This window comes from Oryzias latipes, chromosome 10 (assembly GCF_002234675.1).
Source record: "Oryzias latipes chromosome 10, ASM223467v1".
Taxonomy (NCBI): Eukaryota; Metazoa; Chordata; class Actinopteri; order Beloniformes; family Adrianichthyidae; genus Oryzias; species Oryzias latipes.
The window spans coordinates 10560518-10579427 of record NC_019868.2 but is presented as its reverse complement, the minus strand read 5'-3'; the positions used below and the strand labels follow the sequence as shown (position 1 = coordinate 10579427).

Sequence of the window (18910 nt, the reverse complement as noted above, 5' to 3'; positions counted from 1 at the left end):
GACTGTTGGCACAGAGGAAGCTGGGGCTGATTTGCCATCAACCCTTTTTTCACACTCTCACACCAAACAGCAACGTGACTATTTGTCTCCCTTTAAATAGGCAGACTGATTGATTATGGGTTTATAAACAGCTATGATGTCAATTAAAGGACATACCTGAGTTCATCATGACCCCCTGGACAATTAGTTCTCAGTCTTGTATGGAGGTACCATCATTTTTGTCCAGCCCTATTTCATTAGGTTTTTTTTTAAATAATTCTCAACAACTCAAAAGTAATGGCTGATTTTAATTATTTAATTTTCAATAAATTTTAATTTATTGTAACTTTTGAACGTTTCAAGTCATTTCAGTGAGCATTGTGGACTTTCTTTCTTTAACTGAGGGGTACCAACAATTTTGTCCACCACTGTATTAGGATAACCAGTGTTGTAGATCTTCCCAAAATACATTAATGTACTGCAATTGTAGAAAATGTGGCCTGTTGTTTCATTACATTAGTTACAAAAGGAATAGATCTCGTTCTCAAACCCAAATGGTTTACAGATGAAGCCAGCTGAGGAATATATGCCATTAAGTACCTTAAAGTGAGTCTCTTGCTTTTGCGTTTGGAAATGTAAAGATTTTTGCTTGAGGTGTTTCAACTTCTACTTTGGAGGAAAAAAGAAAAGAACAATTGCATTTTGAGAGGATACAAACGGATAAATTTCTTTTTTGAATAAGCTTCAAATAATTGAGTTTTTAAAATGAGATACAAAACTATCATGACCATTTACTAGAAGTAATGGAAAGCATGGCTGTGCTTTCATTTGATATAAGTTAGACGCCATTTGTATAATTGTTTGAAGTATGGACTTCACTACTAAGTTGTATTGTTTCTTATCAGTTATGTTGAATTTACAGATAAAATTCTCAAAGATAATACTCCTCCTGCATTATCCAATGAATTTCTGAATGACTATAAGTATTTCAAAAGAAGTTAAGGATACCAAAAAATGACAGGACCAAGAATGTGACATTATTCTGAGGGAGAAGTAGTGGGGCTAGGGATTAAACTGTGTTTTGTTGTCTTAATGCATATAAACAGTGTATGCATGCTCCTGCATGGATATAATTATTTTATATATGCCGTCCATCATGAGAAAAATGATACATGTTAAAAACACGATTTTTATTGGAGTGGGCCTTTAAACCAGTGAAGCTTTGACCAATCAGGGACTCAGGTTTGGGTATGGGTAGCGTCCTTTTTATTTCATGGAAGTGCCAACTGTTTATAAACAATTTTATAATGGAGGAGAAAATAATTATGGCAGTTTGTGTCCAGCCAGAATTTGATGATACCAAGTTCTTCATTTATCAAAACAGAGCAGCGATAGAAAAAGCCTGGCACAGAGTTTCAGGGGAGTTTGGATTGTCACGTAAGTAGGTTGCATGTTTTGAGCTCTTTTGTTTACAATGTAGCAAATGCTGCTAGCATTACCTAATATCAATTGCTTTTTCCAAAGATCAGTGCAAGAAAAGATGGGAGAGCCTCCAAGACCTCTATATGAGGGAAAAGAAGGAGTTTGAAAATAGGATTCTCTGCCATCCTGGACCTGTTCTTCTCTCCATGGGAGATGAGTTGGAACATGGAGTCCGAACCCTAGGTAGAAGGTGCACAGAGTACGACTTATTTAATTGTAAAATAAAGAATAGTATTAAATGTTTTAGGTTTTTAAAATGTAAATCATAGATGCAGAGATTTTTAGGTTTTGGGATCATGAATTATTATTGCTTCAATTCCTGACTTATGCGAGACCTGCTCTCCTCTCTCAGAGCAGGAGTCTCTGCTGGAAACACCTGCTGCCTTGGCTCCTTTTTCTCCAGAGGCATCTCCACCTCAGGACCATCCACTGCTGCAGGACTTGTGGGTGCATGCAGGTGATTATTTATGCTTTCAAATAACTTGATTTTAACTATCAAAACTAAAATGTCTGTCATGTTTCAGCGTTCCACCATCCCAGTAAATAACAATCTTTTATAGTTTTCCAACAAAGGATCAAAAAAAAGAGAAGAAGGCCCCAGGTGGAGCCGGTGAATTTTGAGCTCTGCAGGCTGAGGTCAAAGGCTTTTCTGAGCATTTAAAATTCAAAATACATAATATTATTTATAAGGGGAATATCAACATTCCTGTAAAATGTTTTTTTTGTTTTGTTTTACATGTAGATCGTGGTGTTGCCTTTGTAGAAAATGATCATATTGTTGAGGTTTTTTTATTTGACCGACTTTATTCAACTTTAAATCAGGCCATTAAGACACTTTTCATTTTAGTACATTTTAACCACAGAGTCAGTAGAAAAGGGGAGGGAATCAAGATGGTTTGTATTGGCTCTTAAACGAGCTGTTTTGGGTCAGTCCAAGGAGGAATTGACCGGAAAGGCTACTCCGCAGGCTGCTGGGTCACTGCTCCCTCCGCAGTGAAGTGGGCCATGAAGGTTTCCCTCACGGCATAGGCCTCTCTGGAGAAGTTGTTAGCTGCAAGCCTTCCAAGCCCCCGCAGTGGCTCCTCTGCAGCGGCCACAGCCTCCTCCACAGGTGCTTCACTGGCAGAGGACCTGATGAAATTGTGAAGAAGGCATGTCGTCTTCACAAACTTCTCCAAAACCTCAGGCCGGACATCAACCAGGCGTCGAAACAGCCGCCACTGTGCAAATAGAAGGCCAAAGGTGTCCTCCACCACCAGCCGGGCCCGGGAGAGGCGGTAGTTGAAGATGCGCCTTTCTGGGGTGAGGGCGCGGCCAGGGAACGGGCGCATCATGTTCCTCCGCAGAGGAAAAGCCTCATCTGCCACAAAGACATGGGGCTGGGGTCCTCGCTGCTCTGCTCCTGGGAGGGGGTGGTCAGGTGGCAGATTGAGTGTGCCGCAGCGAAGTGCCTGACCAAGGGTGGAGTTGGCCAAAATGCCGCCGTCGCTCGTTCTGCCGTAGTCCCCAACGTCAATAACCCTAAATCGCCCGAGGGCATCCACAACTGCCAAAAGAACAACGGAGAAAGGACCCTTGCAGTTGTGCAACTGGGATCCTAAGTTGGGGGGAACCTTCAGGATGACGTGCTTCCCATCCACAGCTCCACAGCAGTTGGGGAAGTTCCACCGCTGATGGAACTCCTCTGCGATGGACCTCCAATCCTCTGCAGAAGGCACAGCCATAAAGTCCTCCACCAGCCCATCCCAGATGGCAGTCAAGACCTCTGGTATGATTATGGCGACTGTTGAGACACCTACACGGTAACTGGTGGCTATGGTCCGGTAGGAGTCCCCGGTGGCCAGATAGCTGAAGAAGAGCAAATATGGAATTTCATTTCCTATTAAATCACAGTTTGGTGTTTTTAACCCGTTCTTGTTAGACTTTTTCTTGTGATAGAATATAATAATTAAGATTATAACTGAATTTCTGAATATCTCTTTATTCGAACCATGTTGAATCAGGAGCAGACAAAACAGTAAGTTTGGTACAAACTACAATCTGTGGGCCACACGCTCCCTGCTTTGCTTCATTCCGATGGATCCACTTGCAGATGAATAGATCCATGTACGTCTTTGTTTTCCTCGTCTGATCTGACATCTGACTCAAAACTGTACAGATGGAATGCTCCTATATTGCACGCCATTTTCCCTGCATCGCTAATGTTAGGTTGGGGTTGTGAAAGGGCTGTTAACTAGCGGGAGAGTTATGTAAACAAAGGGATGATGGGAAGGCTTAATCGGTGCCAAAAGTTGGACCCACCACTGCAGAGGTGAATTTCTGATGAAGTCCTGCTACTCTGCAGAAACTATGGCCTAGAAAATGACACCTTTATTTTAAATTATGATTTTGGCTAAGAACGTCATTATCAAAAGACCACTTGGAACGCCTTTCCAATAGATCAAAAGGATTGGAGGACTTTAAATAACAATTGTTCTTAATAATTTGTTATTTTAGAATTATTTATATGGATGTTGATCTATGGAGCACGTGCTATTTATACACTCTAGTTTTATACATGCAGGTTTCTCATAGAAAAGTCAGTTTATTCACTGCAGTGGTAAACAGTTTGAGTTCATTCCCTTCTCCTGTAATCTCACGTTGTCTGCAGTTTAGTCTCAGAGAATTATTCAGCACTGACCGCAGACAGACGGACAGGCGCTCCGCCGCTGAAATGGAGCGCCTGTAGTTGGTGTCCTGGTGAGTGATCCGCGCACCGATGCGGGACAGCAGATCGTCAAACTGGGCCGTGGAGAGACGGAAGTACCACTGGAAGCGGCCTTCATCCAGGCGCAGCTCCTGCAGCAGCCGGTGAAACTCACCGAACTGTCCCTGGCTCATATGGTGAACCCAGACACGGCGACGAGTCTGACGACGTCTGCGTTTGTTGTTCAGGTAGAGATAAACCAATGCCACTCTCCTGATGTGATAGCAATCCATATCCGCCATTGCAAATAGAAACGTTTCGTGCAAATGGAGAGATTTGCACCGGCGCTTCGACTTTTTAGCGCTTAGCCTCTCTCAACTGTAGTGGCAGACATGCGCCTGTTAACAGTCTAATAGAAGAATAGGGAGCAGATCCCCCTCCTTGCTTGTCCATTGAGAACACCGTATGCTAAAAGCGCGTTCAAGAGCACGAACGCAGAATTCCCGGTGTGAACGTAGCAAAAGCTCTACTCCACAGTCCTCACGGAGACTGACAGGAAGCAGCAGGAATCAACAGGAAGTAGCACTGTGACCATCAAAATAGAAGTCTCCACACAAAATGTTCTTATAAACGTGTGCAGTGAAAAGTCTTGCAATTTGTACAAAATAAAAATGACAAATGAAAAAAAATGTACACGCTCTATCATAATGTCACAGAAACAGCCAGAAAGGTTCAAGAAGCATCATTAAGAGAAATCTAAGGCCATCATCCAAAAATCAAGAAATTAGATCAAATTATCAAGCAGACCAGACCAGACCACATAAAAGAAAGCAGAAGAAAATCAATCAAGCGGAATCAAACGTATTTGATGTGATGATTATAGGAACCAGAAAAAGTTGTGTCGTTAAAAAATAAAATGTAGGAAGACATAAAAAAAGAAGAGGTAGGAGGATTTTGCTAATTTTTGAGACGTATCTGCAAAAATGTTCCTTCTCTGACTGAGAAGCATCTTTGTTTTCCTCTAGTTTTCTTAGCATTTGGAGGTGGATCATCTTCCTCAGAGCCTCCTTGTTACTTGAGAACTTTTGTTTCATAAAACCTGGACTTGCGATATGATAAATATAATATAATATAAATTATAATATTATATTATGTAACATAATGTAAAATACATTTATATTTAAGGACTATGAAATATGAAGGAGAATCTCCCAGCAGCAAATAGACTCCAATGAATCTAATTTAAAACAAAGTAAAAAAAAACACATTTGTTTTTCTAATAAACCTTCATTCTACTTTGATGGGCTGTTCCTCTCCCTTTTTTATCACTGCCAATCTTAATAAAAAACACAACTTCATTGGTTAAAGATACAATTAAAAATAGGAGTATAAAGTATGTGAACAAACATATTTCAGCACTTCCCCTCAGTGTTTGAAATGTGTGCATTTTGATAGATCACAGGAGTCATTGTTATTTAGTTTAATGTCAGCAACAGTGACAGAGGATGTTCAAGATGGGTCTCAGTAACTCAGACATTTGTCAGCACTGTGACAGTAATCTACCTGACAATTACATGCATGCACTATGGTTCTGCACGCCTGTTCAGGCTCTCTGGCAGCAGGTATGTGCCGATCTATCAGTCTGGCTTAAGGTTTCAATCACAGCTTCACCGTCACTTTGTGTGCTTGGTGACATGAGTGCCATCGATGTAGAAAGGAGGATTAGGCTCTATCATTTTCATAACTCTTTGCATTGCTAAAAAAACTATTTTAATAAATTGGAAAAGCAAAAAAAATATAAATATAAGTCAACACAGAAATCTGCTGCTTGATCATATCAGCTTGGAAAAAATGTCAGCCCAAAGTTCAAGTAACTTTGAAAGAATTCGGTCTCTCTGGTCTCCCATAGCTAACTCCGTGACTTAGGGGGTGGGGGGGGCCTGGTCGTCGCTGCTCCTTGCCCTTCTGCCGTGGGCCGGGGTGGGGGTCGGGGCCTCCGGTGCCTGGCGGGGGGTGGTGGGGGCTCCGTTGGTCGGGGGGTCGGGTCCGGCGCCTGGGAGGGGCGGGCTGGGGGCGCTGCGTGGTCCTCTGGGCTTGGGTGTGGGGGTGCGTGGTGGGGGGGTGGGGTGGTGGTCTACACCTGGGGCTGGGATCGGCCCTTCCCTGGCTCTGGGGCGGGACGGGACAACCCTCTTGGGGCCCCCGGTCGCTCTGGGTGTCATCCGCTTCGGCTGCGGGGTCTGGGGGGGGGGGGGGGGGGGGGGGTCTTGTCGGCCCTGTCCTGTGGGGGGGCATTCTGGGGGAGGGGGGGGGGCACTATTGGTACGGGGCAGGGGGGGTTGACGGGTCGGGGTCTCCGCTGAGGCCATCAGCGGTTTCCCCGGCCGGTTTGCTGCCTCGGTCCCGTCGAGGCCTGGGGGGGTTCACATTATATCTGAGCCGGGGGTGTCTGGTCCCTGGGGGGTGGGTTCTGGTCCTTACTCCTGAGTGCTGGGCCCCGCCAAATTTCCAACTGTGGCCGAGCCTGGTCGGGCCATATTTACAACACCCCTTGTGGGCCCTCTTTTTTCCCCGGGGTTCCCCCCTCCTGGGCGGGGGCGGCGGGACCCTGCATCGCTCCTCCCTGGACCAACCGTGGGCCGGGCCGATGGCTGCCTGGAGTGCGGAGCGGGTCTCCCTTGGGGGGTCCTGGCTCGTACCTGGGGTTGGGGCGGGGGGATGCCCGGAACTCCTGGGTGGTGGTGGGGTGCTCGTTTGGGGCTGTGGGCGTCCTTCTCCGGTGGGGCCCTGCGTTGGGTTCTCCCGGCGTGGCGGGGGGGCTGCTCTCCTGGTTGGGCTGGGGCGGCGCTCTCTTTCCCTCCGTGCCTCCCTGGCCTCTGGCTCTGGGGGCCTTGCGGCGGCCCTGCTGGCCCTGGCCTGGGTGGCGGGCTTGGTCGCCCGGGCGGCGGTTGTTCCCTGCCGGTTCCCGTGTGGCGTTGGGGGGATTCCGGCTGCCGCTGCTGCTGCGGTAGGGGTCTTGGGGTGGGGATGGCTGGGCACTCTCCCTCCTTCTTTTCACGTTCCACCATCCATTTTAGAAGAACATAAACACTCACCTGAGCACAGGTGTTAGCTCACCTTTGCACTAACAGTTTGCATGATTTAATGACTGAAATATTTCACACTAGTTGGTTTTAAGGCATACATATGCGTGTGAACACTATCTGTTTTGTGTACATGTCGACAGGTGGACATTTTTGCAGCTAGCAGGTGTGTTTATAACATTTGAGTGTGTGCGTGGACAGGCTCCGCCCTTTTTTTTTTTTTTTTTTTTTTTACTACATTTGAACCTTACCATAATGATTAACAACCAGTAAACTTGTTGCTTTATGCTGCTTCATGGTCTTATCCCCCTTCCCCTCCTATTATCACCCCCTACCCCCCCTCTCTCTAACGTCCCTCTCTCTTCTTCCCCTCTTTCCTTTTCCGTCCGGTCCAACACCAAAGATTTTCAGACATGATTGAAATTAATAAAGTTTGGCCTCAATTACAAAAGGGGTTTATTCAGACATACCTTTGGTTTGTCTGAAGATTAATAACCCCTCTGGTTAAAGTAAAATATGTCCAACACAAGAGGCCCTCAGCTCTCATCTGTCTGCCCGGCTGTTGGACAGGACAAGTTGAAAAAAAAAAAAAAAAAAAATTAATGTCAGCAACAGTGGACCAAACTTTCCACGGTTCATCCTACTGTTCTAAGATCAGCTCAGCCCTAAATTCATAAATGTAACTAACTCCTTTGGTTTAGTAACAAATAAGAAATCCTTGTTGTTGGGTTAAAACAACCTGCAACATCAGAATAACAACATAAGGAAAGAAAGTCAACAGACCAAATGTACCTTTTTACGAGGAGAACGAACAGCGTGAATACCCAACAACAATCTCTCTCCGCTCTGGTGCATATTCTGTCGCCTCCTCTTTTATGAAGATTGTTGGGTATTCCCTAATTTACATATGCGCTGAGCTCTAAGGAGGGGAAACAGATAAAACACAGCTGCAGCGCTATGGAGTTATTTCAGTCTCAATAATCAGAAATGCACACAACCGGTTTTACAAATACACACGCTCCGATTCACAAATGTCATTTTATGCAAACGTGAAAAATAAATTCGGAAATACACACCCTGTGTTTCACAAACACACAGATTGTGTTTCACAAATGCACACTAAATGTTTTACAAATGCACAATAAGTGTTTCTCACAAATGTGCACACTGTTTTTCACAAAAACATTTTAGAAATTCACAATAAATGTATCAGAAATACACAGTAAGTGCTTCACAAACGTGATTTTTAGTTACACATGTGATGTGAACTCACAGATCATTCGAATTGCAGACTGTGCATTCAAAATCCCGTTCTCGTTTGTGAATCTCCCCGTGTGTGTGAGAGATTTTTCTACGGTGAATATTGAGACTCATCTGACGGAGCGGGTCAACTAATGTCACCATTGGCTAGTGAATCTGTCAATCAAACTCATCGGCAAAGCAGGCGGGTTCGCTTTTAGCCAATCGAATGGCCCCTTACACTTTCTCTACGCTTTCTGCAGGTGGCAAAAGCTCCGCCCATATTTGATTCTGTACCAGTCGGTCGTTAGCGTGTTAGCCTTAGCATGGCTTGTCGGTTTATTTGCCTTGGGTTGTCAAAAATTACTGGCTTGTGCAACTTTTCAGTGGACCTGGGAGCAAGGCAACAGTGGTTGAATGCAGTTGACATAGAATCCATCGAACTCTGTACTGGTCATGAGATTTAAAATGAATGTTTCACTCGGGATTGTTTGTACGTTATTCTCTTAGCTTTCATGCTAGCGTCATTTCAACACTCAGACACGGTCCCCTTCGGTCTAGATCATATGAAGGTGGAGGAGAAAAATCTTTAACTTCCACAGAAGGTTTTGTGGAGAAACTGGCATCACTTTGCTCCGTACCACGCAGTGGGACTACATTACCTCAAGTTCATCTCACTGTCAATCACAGACGCCCAATATACACCTCCCCTGCTCAGCCCAAAGTCACTTTGATGGACCTTAATTTTATTTTTTTAATAACTCAAATGTCATTGATTTTATATTGTAACCATATACATATACACCTCTTGGCCAGGTCACCCTTGCAAAAAAGATCCTCATCTCTCTGGGTTTTATAGGTGGTTAAATACTACACAACAAAAGATGGTCATAGAACAACAAAGTGCAAACATTCACCCTTTATTGCAGAGTAAAATTCAGTGAAAACATGGACAGATTAAAACATCAAAATTTAAGCAAATGTGGGATCTCTACTGATTTGAATTTTATTTAAACTGGAACTAATTTTCATAACTTCCTTACATACAATGAAGTCCCTTGAACAATACAGCAGTATTGATTTGAACTCTGTCTTACTCCCCTCAGTCTCTCTTCTTCTGTATGTAATTATGTCGCCTAAATTAAGTTCTAAACAAACGGGACAGTAAAGATGTAGGTCCACTCCCACACGGTCTGAATTAAACAATGGATTGATGTCGTCTTGCAGTTCCAACATTTGTGGACCCAAAAGGGGACTGTCCCATACCGGGACATTGATCCCAGGATGAGGTTCAGCCATGGATCCACTCTCCTCCCATTCAATCTCTGGAACCAGCATACCCTGACAAAAAAAAAAAAAAAAAAAAGATACTGTTTATGAACAGCACTGTTTTTTTTAATGTTTTAGATTATGTAGGAACAGAGACCCACTAATAATGACTTATATTGTTTCTAGCAGGCAGACCTCATATCTCCATAACTGTTTATAATTTGCAAATAAGTGACTCTTAACAAAGTAGTGAGATTAGTACAGCTGATGGCTCATAATGCCAAACATTGTGATGCATTTTGAACTTGCAGATGTGCTATTCTTCCTACTTGATTTAAAAAACCAAACAATTTAGGGAAATAGTTTGCACCACACAACAATAATACTTTTCATTCATTTTTGATGAAAATTCCTTGTAGTCATTGTGATTTCATCATACTGTTCTTGATACTTTCCACTTTAGTCGAACTGCACACAAATCAGTTGTCCAGTACAGTGAGATTAAATAAAGCAGGGTTTTTCAACCAGTGTGTGTGCCGCGGGAGATGGTCAAGTGTGCCGTGGGGAATTGCCCTACTTCACTGATCTGAAATCATTTTCCATCTCCAGGAAATCAGCTCTTTGTTAATCCAAACAGGCACTGATAAAACACTGAGTAGTTAGGAATATAAAAGATCTTAAAATGACTTTCTTTGTGTTTATTTAATTCTATAAAATACATTTTGATAAGGTTGACAGTACCGTGATTTAGCTGCAGCTATAACCTTGTAAGGAAAAGTCCCGCCCCTTTAACTGTCTCCACCAATCATTCTTGAAGGCTTAATCACATGTCATCAGTCTGACCAATGAGAAGTGGTTAAAGTTTTCACTTCCTTGTTTTTAATTCTGCTGATAAAGTCGCTCAGTTATAACAAAAATACCAGCTAAAGCTTGTCTTTAGCGGTGTAACTTTCCACAGAGTCCGGTGTCAGACCGTGGAACAAGAGAACAAAGGTTGAAAAACACTGAAATAAAGCACTTACCCGGGGATCAGAAACAGGGTTCTGGGTCAAGCCCAAATGCCACAGCTGATTTGGTGTCATGCTTTGCTCCGTCCTGATTGGCTGTCCCACGCGTCACTAAAGACATCCAAACTGGCCTGAATGCGTGGTAGGAAGATGTAATGGCAGCAGAATACGTGATGTTACTGATATTGAGCAAGTCTTGGTCCTCAGGAGAGTGCAGGATGTTGTAATATAAACCAGTAACAGTCATGAAGACATCACACCAGAGGAGCTCAATCCTGTATTTGGAAAAAAGCAAAAAGAAATATTATATTGTCAGATTTATTTTTAATACATCATTCACTTTTATGTATATATTAAAGCATCTAAAACTAGGTTCAACTCACCGTTGATTGTGTGTACACTTTTCCCACAATGAAGCCGTTTGTGTCAGTTGTACGTACTGTGAGCATTAACTCGGCTATGCCCACGTTTTCTCCTCCGTGATCTCCTCTCACCCTGACAATAACATGAAAATCAAGTCTCAAACACATAATTACAAATGCATCGCCAATACGGTACACATCAACTTAAAATGTAATGTTCTTATGTATGATGCCAATAAGTAGAATTTCTAGGTTAGATAAATTGCAGGAGTGGGTTACATGTATCACTGGGGAAAAAAATGAGGTGAGAGAGACTGTTAAGGGGGGGTAAAATGTTATTCACGAGGGGAAAGTTTTAGAGTTGGCTTTGTTTTCAGAGGAGTCTAAAAAAAGTTATTTTATTTTTGTACAAAAAACCAAGTACTTATACTGCCTGATATGTGAATAAAAGATTTCTTTATGAAAAACATGAATACCTCAGAGGTAAGCCATAAACGTTCACAGCGTCACTGAAGAAGGCCAAGTGGGTGTCTGCACAGTTGTTCTCTGCCATCTTCAGGTGCAGGATCTATGGAATACAAGTACAAATACTTTCAACTGACAGATATTTACAGGGGCAAAAATGCTAAATTCCCAATTGACAGGTAAAACAGTAATACAATAGGATGATAAAATATGAAATAGAATAGAATAGAAAGGTATTTAGGATGTCACGCTTCAGCAATTCCTAGAGAATAAATAAAAACACGACAAACATGGATTAGATCATTTAGCTGTCTGAGATTAAATTACATAATTTTCAAATATTAGAAAGGGGAATTTTTTAAAACACTCTTGCTATGATAACTTGAGCTTGTAGTAAAGAACAGCTTTAAAAAAATATCAGAGACAACACACTGATCACAGGAAGCCTGTGTGTAATACTTACAGTAACTTCTACTCTAATCACTGTTGACAGCAGATTTCTCCCATCCGCCCTTTCTGTGACTACTTATTGACTACAAAAGAGCCTAAAAACACAATGTTTGGGATTCTTGTCATTTTGTCATTGGAAGTAAAGATACGGGGAATTTAGTGGCTGTCACTCTGACACAATCTCATAGGGCTGGTCATCACAATGAATACGGGTTCTAACGTTAGAAACGTTAATGAGGCTTCTTTCATTCTCAGTGGATTCATGTATGTTATGTTTAAAAAATGCCGTTTTCATGAATGTCATATGAATTAACTTTGTTGCACATATCCACCCCGTCTTAAAGTCTGGGTTGTGAAAAGACTGTCTAACTTTAACCCGGATCGCGTTTACATAAAGGCAGCACACGGGACAGCTAACTTACTAGCTAGTTAGCATAGCATCAGTGTTTAAACAAATCCCCGTCTCTAAATCAATACTTTTTATTAAACTTTCTGTGCTGCTGTAAATCCGGCATGTTTTCCCCTTGGCTCCTTATGAATCATGTTAAGAACCTACATTGGCTGTATATCTAGCTTGAACCGACGCGCTAGCTTAAACTTCCCTCACACTCACACAGGGCAGGCAGACACAATTTGAGTCGAAAGCCGGCTAGTTTCGAGGCCCCTGGTTGGTTGTAGTTACTCGTGTTGTGTGAAGAGCTGGTATGCCAAGTATAAAACTTGACAAAACCATCATAAGTCCTCCCCCGCTTTCATAAAAAATATGACCGCACAGGCTAAGCTAAAGCTAATTTGCGGTGGGGGTACTCTGCAAACGACTCGGCTGCAGTGTTCATAAAGCATTCACACATGTCACTTGGCTAAGGAGACCGCTTCAACTTAGTATTCAATAACATTACAAGATGTACAACGAGGGAATGATAAAATAAGTGCATTACTTACGGGCTGAGACTGTTCCCGTTCTGAAGACCTCTCCGCCATGTTTGCCGCCCGCGTCCTCCCAACTGCTGTGCTGAACAGCTCCCTCCCTCGTCAATTGAGAGTGAAGAGTGTAAGGGGCCATTCGATTGGCTAAAAGCGAACCCGCCTGCTTTGCCGATGAGTTTGATTGACAGATTCACTAGCCAATGGTGACATTAGTTGACCCGCTCCGTCAGATGAGTCTCAATATTCACCGTAGAAAAATCTCTCACACACACGGGGAGATTCACAAACGAGAACGGGATTTTGAATGCACAGTCTGCAGTTCGAATGATCTGTGAGTTCACATCACATGTGTACCTAAAAGTCACGTTTGTGAAGCACTTACTGTGCATTTCTGATACATTTATTGTGAATTCCTAAAATGTTTATGTGAAAAACAGTGTGCACATTTGTGAGAAACACTTATTGTGCATTTGTAAAACATTTAGTGTGCATTTGTGAAACATAATCTGTGTGTTTGTGAAACACAGGGTGTGTATTTCCGAATTTATTTTTCACGTTTGCATAAAATGACATTTGTGAATCGGAGCGTGTGTATTTGTAAAACCGGTTGTGTGCATTTCTGATTATTGAGACTGAAATAACTCCATACAGCGCTATCAGAAAACATTATTAATTGCAACATGCCCGTCTTTTCACAGTCTTCCCACTTCCTATTTGGACCTGCAAAGTCTTTTCTCATGGATAACTGACACAGAGAAGCCCTTGATTCCGGTCTTGACATAGATAACACATAGCCTTCACGCTGATGCTGGTAAGATGCTAAGATAGTCGGTCTCCTCCCAAGAGTTTCACCTACACCTTCCTGTGAAACAAACTTTGACACAGACACTTCTGCATGCATGATTATATTTCCTATATAGCTAGGTAATGCATAAAAGCAAATATGAGATAACACGTACATTTTTCCAACACTTGTATTTTAAACTGGTATTTTAAAAACATGTGTGCAAGAATACAAACACTACCAGTTCAAAGCTTTACCCACACTCAATATCTGTTTAAACTTCTGATATTTGATCTCATTATTTTCATTTTATTACATTCTATTTGGGCCTTTTTGTCATAATTATGTCAAGCGTTTTTTTGGTGGGAAAAGGCTTGTTTAATATAACTGAAATAAGGTAAAGACTGAATTTAATTGAGGTGAAAGAGGACTGACCTGTGACTGGGTTCTGGCAGCCATGACACATCTTGACCACGTCAGTTTTTTTAAACGTGGTTTATGTAGAAGGTGAAGCGACTTCCTGTCAGATATTAACAGCATAATTTGTTATATAATTGTTTTGTCAAGTTCCATAACCGGGGTTAGGGCAACCGAGAACCAACCCTCGGGAGAGTGAGCCCATGTCGTTTCTTCAGGCTGGAACTGACTGGGGCGTGGGAGGAAGAGCCCCAGTCATCTGCGAGCCCCAACCCAAGGCCTAAATCCAGAGTGGGGCCCAGTGACAGCAATCCCAGCGACGTTGCGGAATCTTTAGATTAACTCTTATAAAGTGGGTTCTAAACCCGTCATGACTGAAAGAACAATGTCCAAAATACAAGCAGCTGAAATGAGCTTCGTCCGCAGGGTGGCTAGGCACCCTACCCTAGAGATAGGGTGAGAAGCTTGGTACCCAGCAGAGAGCTCAAAGTGGAGCCGCTGCTCCTCCTCATTGAGAGGAGCCAGTTGAGGTGGCTAGGACATCTAGGACATCTAGACGCCTCCTTGATGTCTCCATGGGGAGGTTATTTGGCTTCAAGACGTAAAAGTGGACCACTGCACTGTTTTTGTTTTCCTTTTCTTCTATGGAAGCGATTGTGTAGCATAAATAAAAAGAAAAGTCAAAACCAATCGCTTCCATACTCTTCTTCCTGTTGTCTTCAATTACAACAGTTCCAAACCTCTCTCAGCACGCACACACACACACACACACACACATCACAACCACCCCCGGCCACCAACACACGCTCCACCGACAAATACACACACATACACAAATACCACCAACACAACCTCCACCAACACACACAAACTCCACCAAATTGCTGGAGTGTGTGTGTTGTGGTGGCACAAAAACGCACACAGTCCACTTCTTTTCCTGGTCGTTCTTGTAAAGTATAACTTTAAAAAAACTTCTGTCAACACACATATGGTGGAGTGTATGTGTTGGTGGCACAAAAAGAGACACAGCAACACACACACACAGTCAACCAACGCACATTATAAATATGTATATGTATACATAAAGATGTATCAATATAAATATATGTATTAATTATATTATAGTTTTGAACATTTGAAACAAATTTAAAGAAATAAAAAAACCTCACATCAAGTTTTCTGAGGCGCTTCCTGCTACGTTAAAGATGACCTTCACACCTTCCAAAGAAGAGAAATGAAAGACAGGGCCAAAGCGCTTCAGAAGACTAAGAGGTTCTTTATCAGAGGGAGAAGATTCTTCTCATCTCACATAACCTAAAAGACTTGAAGAACCAGCTGTGGGTTTTCTCTGGGCGCTCCAGTTTCCCCAGATTAAAGAAAAAAAGGAAATAAAAAAGACAAGACAACTAAAAAGAAAAAAAAAACAATAAAAAAAACAAAACAATAATGCAAACACATGGATGCACAATCCAGTGTCTTCATTCTCCGGTCCTAAGTCCAGATAAATGCAGAGGGTTGTTTTTGTGAGATATCTTTGGTTACAACCCTAGCTGATGGTAAAGTTAAAGAAAACTTTTCAATATAAGAAGTTTAAAATATTTTTTAAATACATTTTAGCTATTTTAAAGTGTTCAAGTAAAAAAATGTTTAAATTCTTTAATAACATTTGTGAAATCAAAATATATGCATTTCCTCCCTATATTTTGATATTTTTTTAGAATAAAAGTTCTTTTCAAAATAGTCTTAAAAGTGTTATTTCAAAATAAAAGTCCATACTTGTAAAGCTATTAAAATACATATCTGTGAAGAACAAAAGAGAAAAAAACTAGTCCTCAATATAATTTTAACTGAAAAATTCTCATTCTCTGCTGGCGTCTCACCTGCACCCAATGAAGAAGCCCTGCATGACTGTCCCAAGCCCTGCCTTGCCTTCAAAAACAGTCAGTCTCAGTCAGCCTCAGTTAACTGAAAAAAGGCGGTAGATACATCTGTAAAAGCCCTGAAAACCAAGCGGAAATTCAGGAGCAGATGTCACCCTCTTCGGCTTCAGAACTGTGGGACAAACTTTGCCTGGTGATGGTCCTCTGCCTGAACCTTCACAGATATGCAGTCCAGGTTGCTAGTTGGGAGACAGCGAGATGGCTGAACCTATCAAGTCTGTCTCAGAAGGAGAACCATTCAATCACGGCACATTGTTACCATGGATGCCTTGTTGATAGGCTGGGGAGCCAAACACAAAGGCATGGCGGTAAATGGCTCATGAAGCTAACCCATGCAGTCAGTCCATATAAACTGCCTGGAGCTGCTATGTTGCTGGCACTGAACCACTTTCTGCCCCTTTTGAGAGGGGAGCATGTTAGAACCGACAATACCACCGTGGTGGTAAATATCAATAAGCAGGGGGGCTACGCTCACGGCGTCTGCCTCAGACCGATAGTTTCGAGCAACTCTTCTCTGCTGTCACTGAGATCCATCCATGTTCTAGGTTTAATGAACCACGGGGCAGATCTAATGTCCATCCTCATTCAGGTCATACGGCGCTATGGGCCTGGCCTGTGACAGGTTAAATATGACTGCCATTGGTCTCTTATAAAACATTGTGGACACAATTAACCTGCTGACAAAGGTCTAGCTTTCTCCACCACCATGGTGTACTTGGCCGCTATCTCAGCTTGCCATTTTGGTTTTGGAAAGAATGGCGGCCCCCACTTGTGGGATAATTTATGAAGGGAGTGCATCTGTTTCAGCCGGAGTCAAAGAACCTGGTTGCTCCCTGGGATTGACGTTTGGTGCTTGAAACGTTGACATGTTTACTTTTTAGGCCTCTGCAGCAGGTCGATCTTAAGGCGCTCTCCTGAAAGACTGTTTTGCTGACGGCACTGGTTTCTGCAAAACGTGTGAGTGATATTCACACGTTGTCATTTAACCTGTCATGTCTGCAGTTTTGCAGGGGGGATCTTAGAGTTTTATGGAACCGTAATCCCGCCTTTGGACCCAAGGATTTCAACCCATCTGTTTCGAGTCGTCCTCTCGAACTGTCAGCCTTTTATCGGCCGCCTTTTGCCTCTTCTGAGCATGAGCACCTTCATGCACTCTGCCCTGTCCGAGCCCTGTGCATTTATGCGGAAACAACAGCTGACTCACATAAGTCAGGGCAGTTTTTTTGTGTTGTGGGCTTCACCGCACAAGGGAAAACCTCTCACAAAACCAAGATTGTCCCTTTGGATTGTGGAAGCTATTATCGTAGCTTATAATGACAGGGGATTGGAACCCCTATGGAGTCATTCCATGCGTGAGATGGCCTCTTCTTGGGTGCTCTTTCACAGAATTTTAGTGGATGACACATGTGAGGCTGTCAGTTGGACATCACCCCATACTTTTACCAGATTCTATAAACCAGACATACCAACTGCACCACCTCTCTCTCATGCAGTATTTATTAGGTGTGGCTTCCGTGACATAAGGCTGGGTATTCAAATATCATCCATTGGTGTGGTCCAGCAATTCTCAGTCCTGTAACCCTGCCTGTTATCAGATAAACCGTTTCCCCCCCCTAAATTGAAAGACAATGATTGGAGAAGAACCTTTTTTTTTGTTTCCTAACCAAAGGAAAATTTGATCTCACATGTATCATATTCTTTTGAAAGCAGGAAATCTACATCTAAATAAATTGTTTTTTTACCAGCCAAAGTAGCATATATTTGTTGAAAAGGTGACATAGTCTTGTATGGTACAACAATGTCCTCAAATGAGGAGTGTGGAGTGAGTGGTTCACCCCTGTGCTTGTATGGACATTTGTTGTTGGCTCTGCGTGAAGCTGCTGAGGTCGATGGTGATGCGTCTGGAAAAGCTCTGGTTGTGGCTCCTAGCTTGTTTCATGTCAGCAACCAGGATGTGGGGATGAATGTTACAGGTGGAATGTCTGCTCAGGTTTCATCTGTTCTACTGTAGGACAAGGAGGTCACTTGGATTAAAAGACGCTTGGTGTTTTTTATTCTTCCTTGAGTTTTGTTTTATATAAACTATAAATTGTTCAAATTTCTTTTGTTGAAAAGCACAAGTGTGAGTTTTCTGGGACCTTGACTTTTGCCTTGTTCTCTGTTGGCTAAATACCTAAAACTCTTGTACATGAAGACTCTGGGCCTTCATCATCTTAGCTTTGACTGAGCCCATAATCAAAGGTTTCTGAGCTTTTAAGCTTTTATCATCCATACGTTATTCCTCCTGGAAACACACGGCTGCGCTGTCACTGATTGTTACCAAGGAGCAGCTAATGTAAAGACTTTAGCAGAGTTCTAATATTTCATGCAGAAGGTCGTTCATCTGTGGCTGAGACTTCATGTTCTCTGTCGTAACCCTACACTTGCACGTTCTCATGTTCCTCCTCGTTTTCTTTCTGCTCATGAGTTCCTGTTAGCAGGTTTCTGTAGCTGCTGCTTAAACACACTTTAGGTCCTGCTGCGTTTTTTGGGGACTAAATTCAGCTGACGACTCTTTTTAGTCACAACAGGATAGAACAGTGCCTTAGACAAAGGTTTAGTAATGTGTCGTCTATAAAGCATGCCCTTACCTCGACCTTGACAATCAGTCTGCTCCAGCAGGAACTCTGTGAATATGAATATTCCTTTGAAAGATTTGGTGATAACCCCATGTCACAATGACAATTGTACAGTAAATATATCTGAAGAGATGATCCAGACTGTTAAACAATAAAGTGTTGAAAATGAAGATGCTTTTATGTCCATTACTCTGAAGAATTC

The 18910-nt window shown here is 42.5% G+C and overlaps 1 protein-coding gene across 1 annotated transcript; it reads right to left on the bottom strand.

The window, feature by feature from the left end:
• Window positions 1–2245: 2245 nt before the first annotated feature.
• Window positions 2246–4732, bottom strand: LOC101165567 (protein ANTAGONIST OF LIKE HETEROCHROMATIN PROTEIN 1). Its single transcript, XM_004073189.4, has 2 exons — window positions 4142–4732; window positions 2246–3309 (listed from the first exon to the last, which is right to left on the bottom strand). The coding sequence occupies exons 1-2, from the start codon at window positions 4447–4449 to the stop codon at window positions 2418–2420; spliced, it is 1200 nt and encodes a 399-aa protein (XP_004073237.1). The 5' UTR covers window positions 4450–4732; the 3' UTR covers window positions 2246–2417.
• Window positions 4733–18910: the final 14178 nt, after the last annotated feature.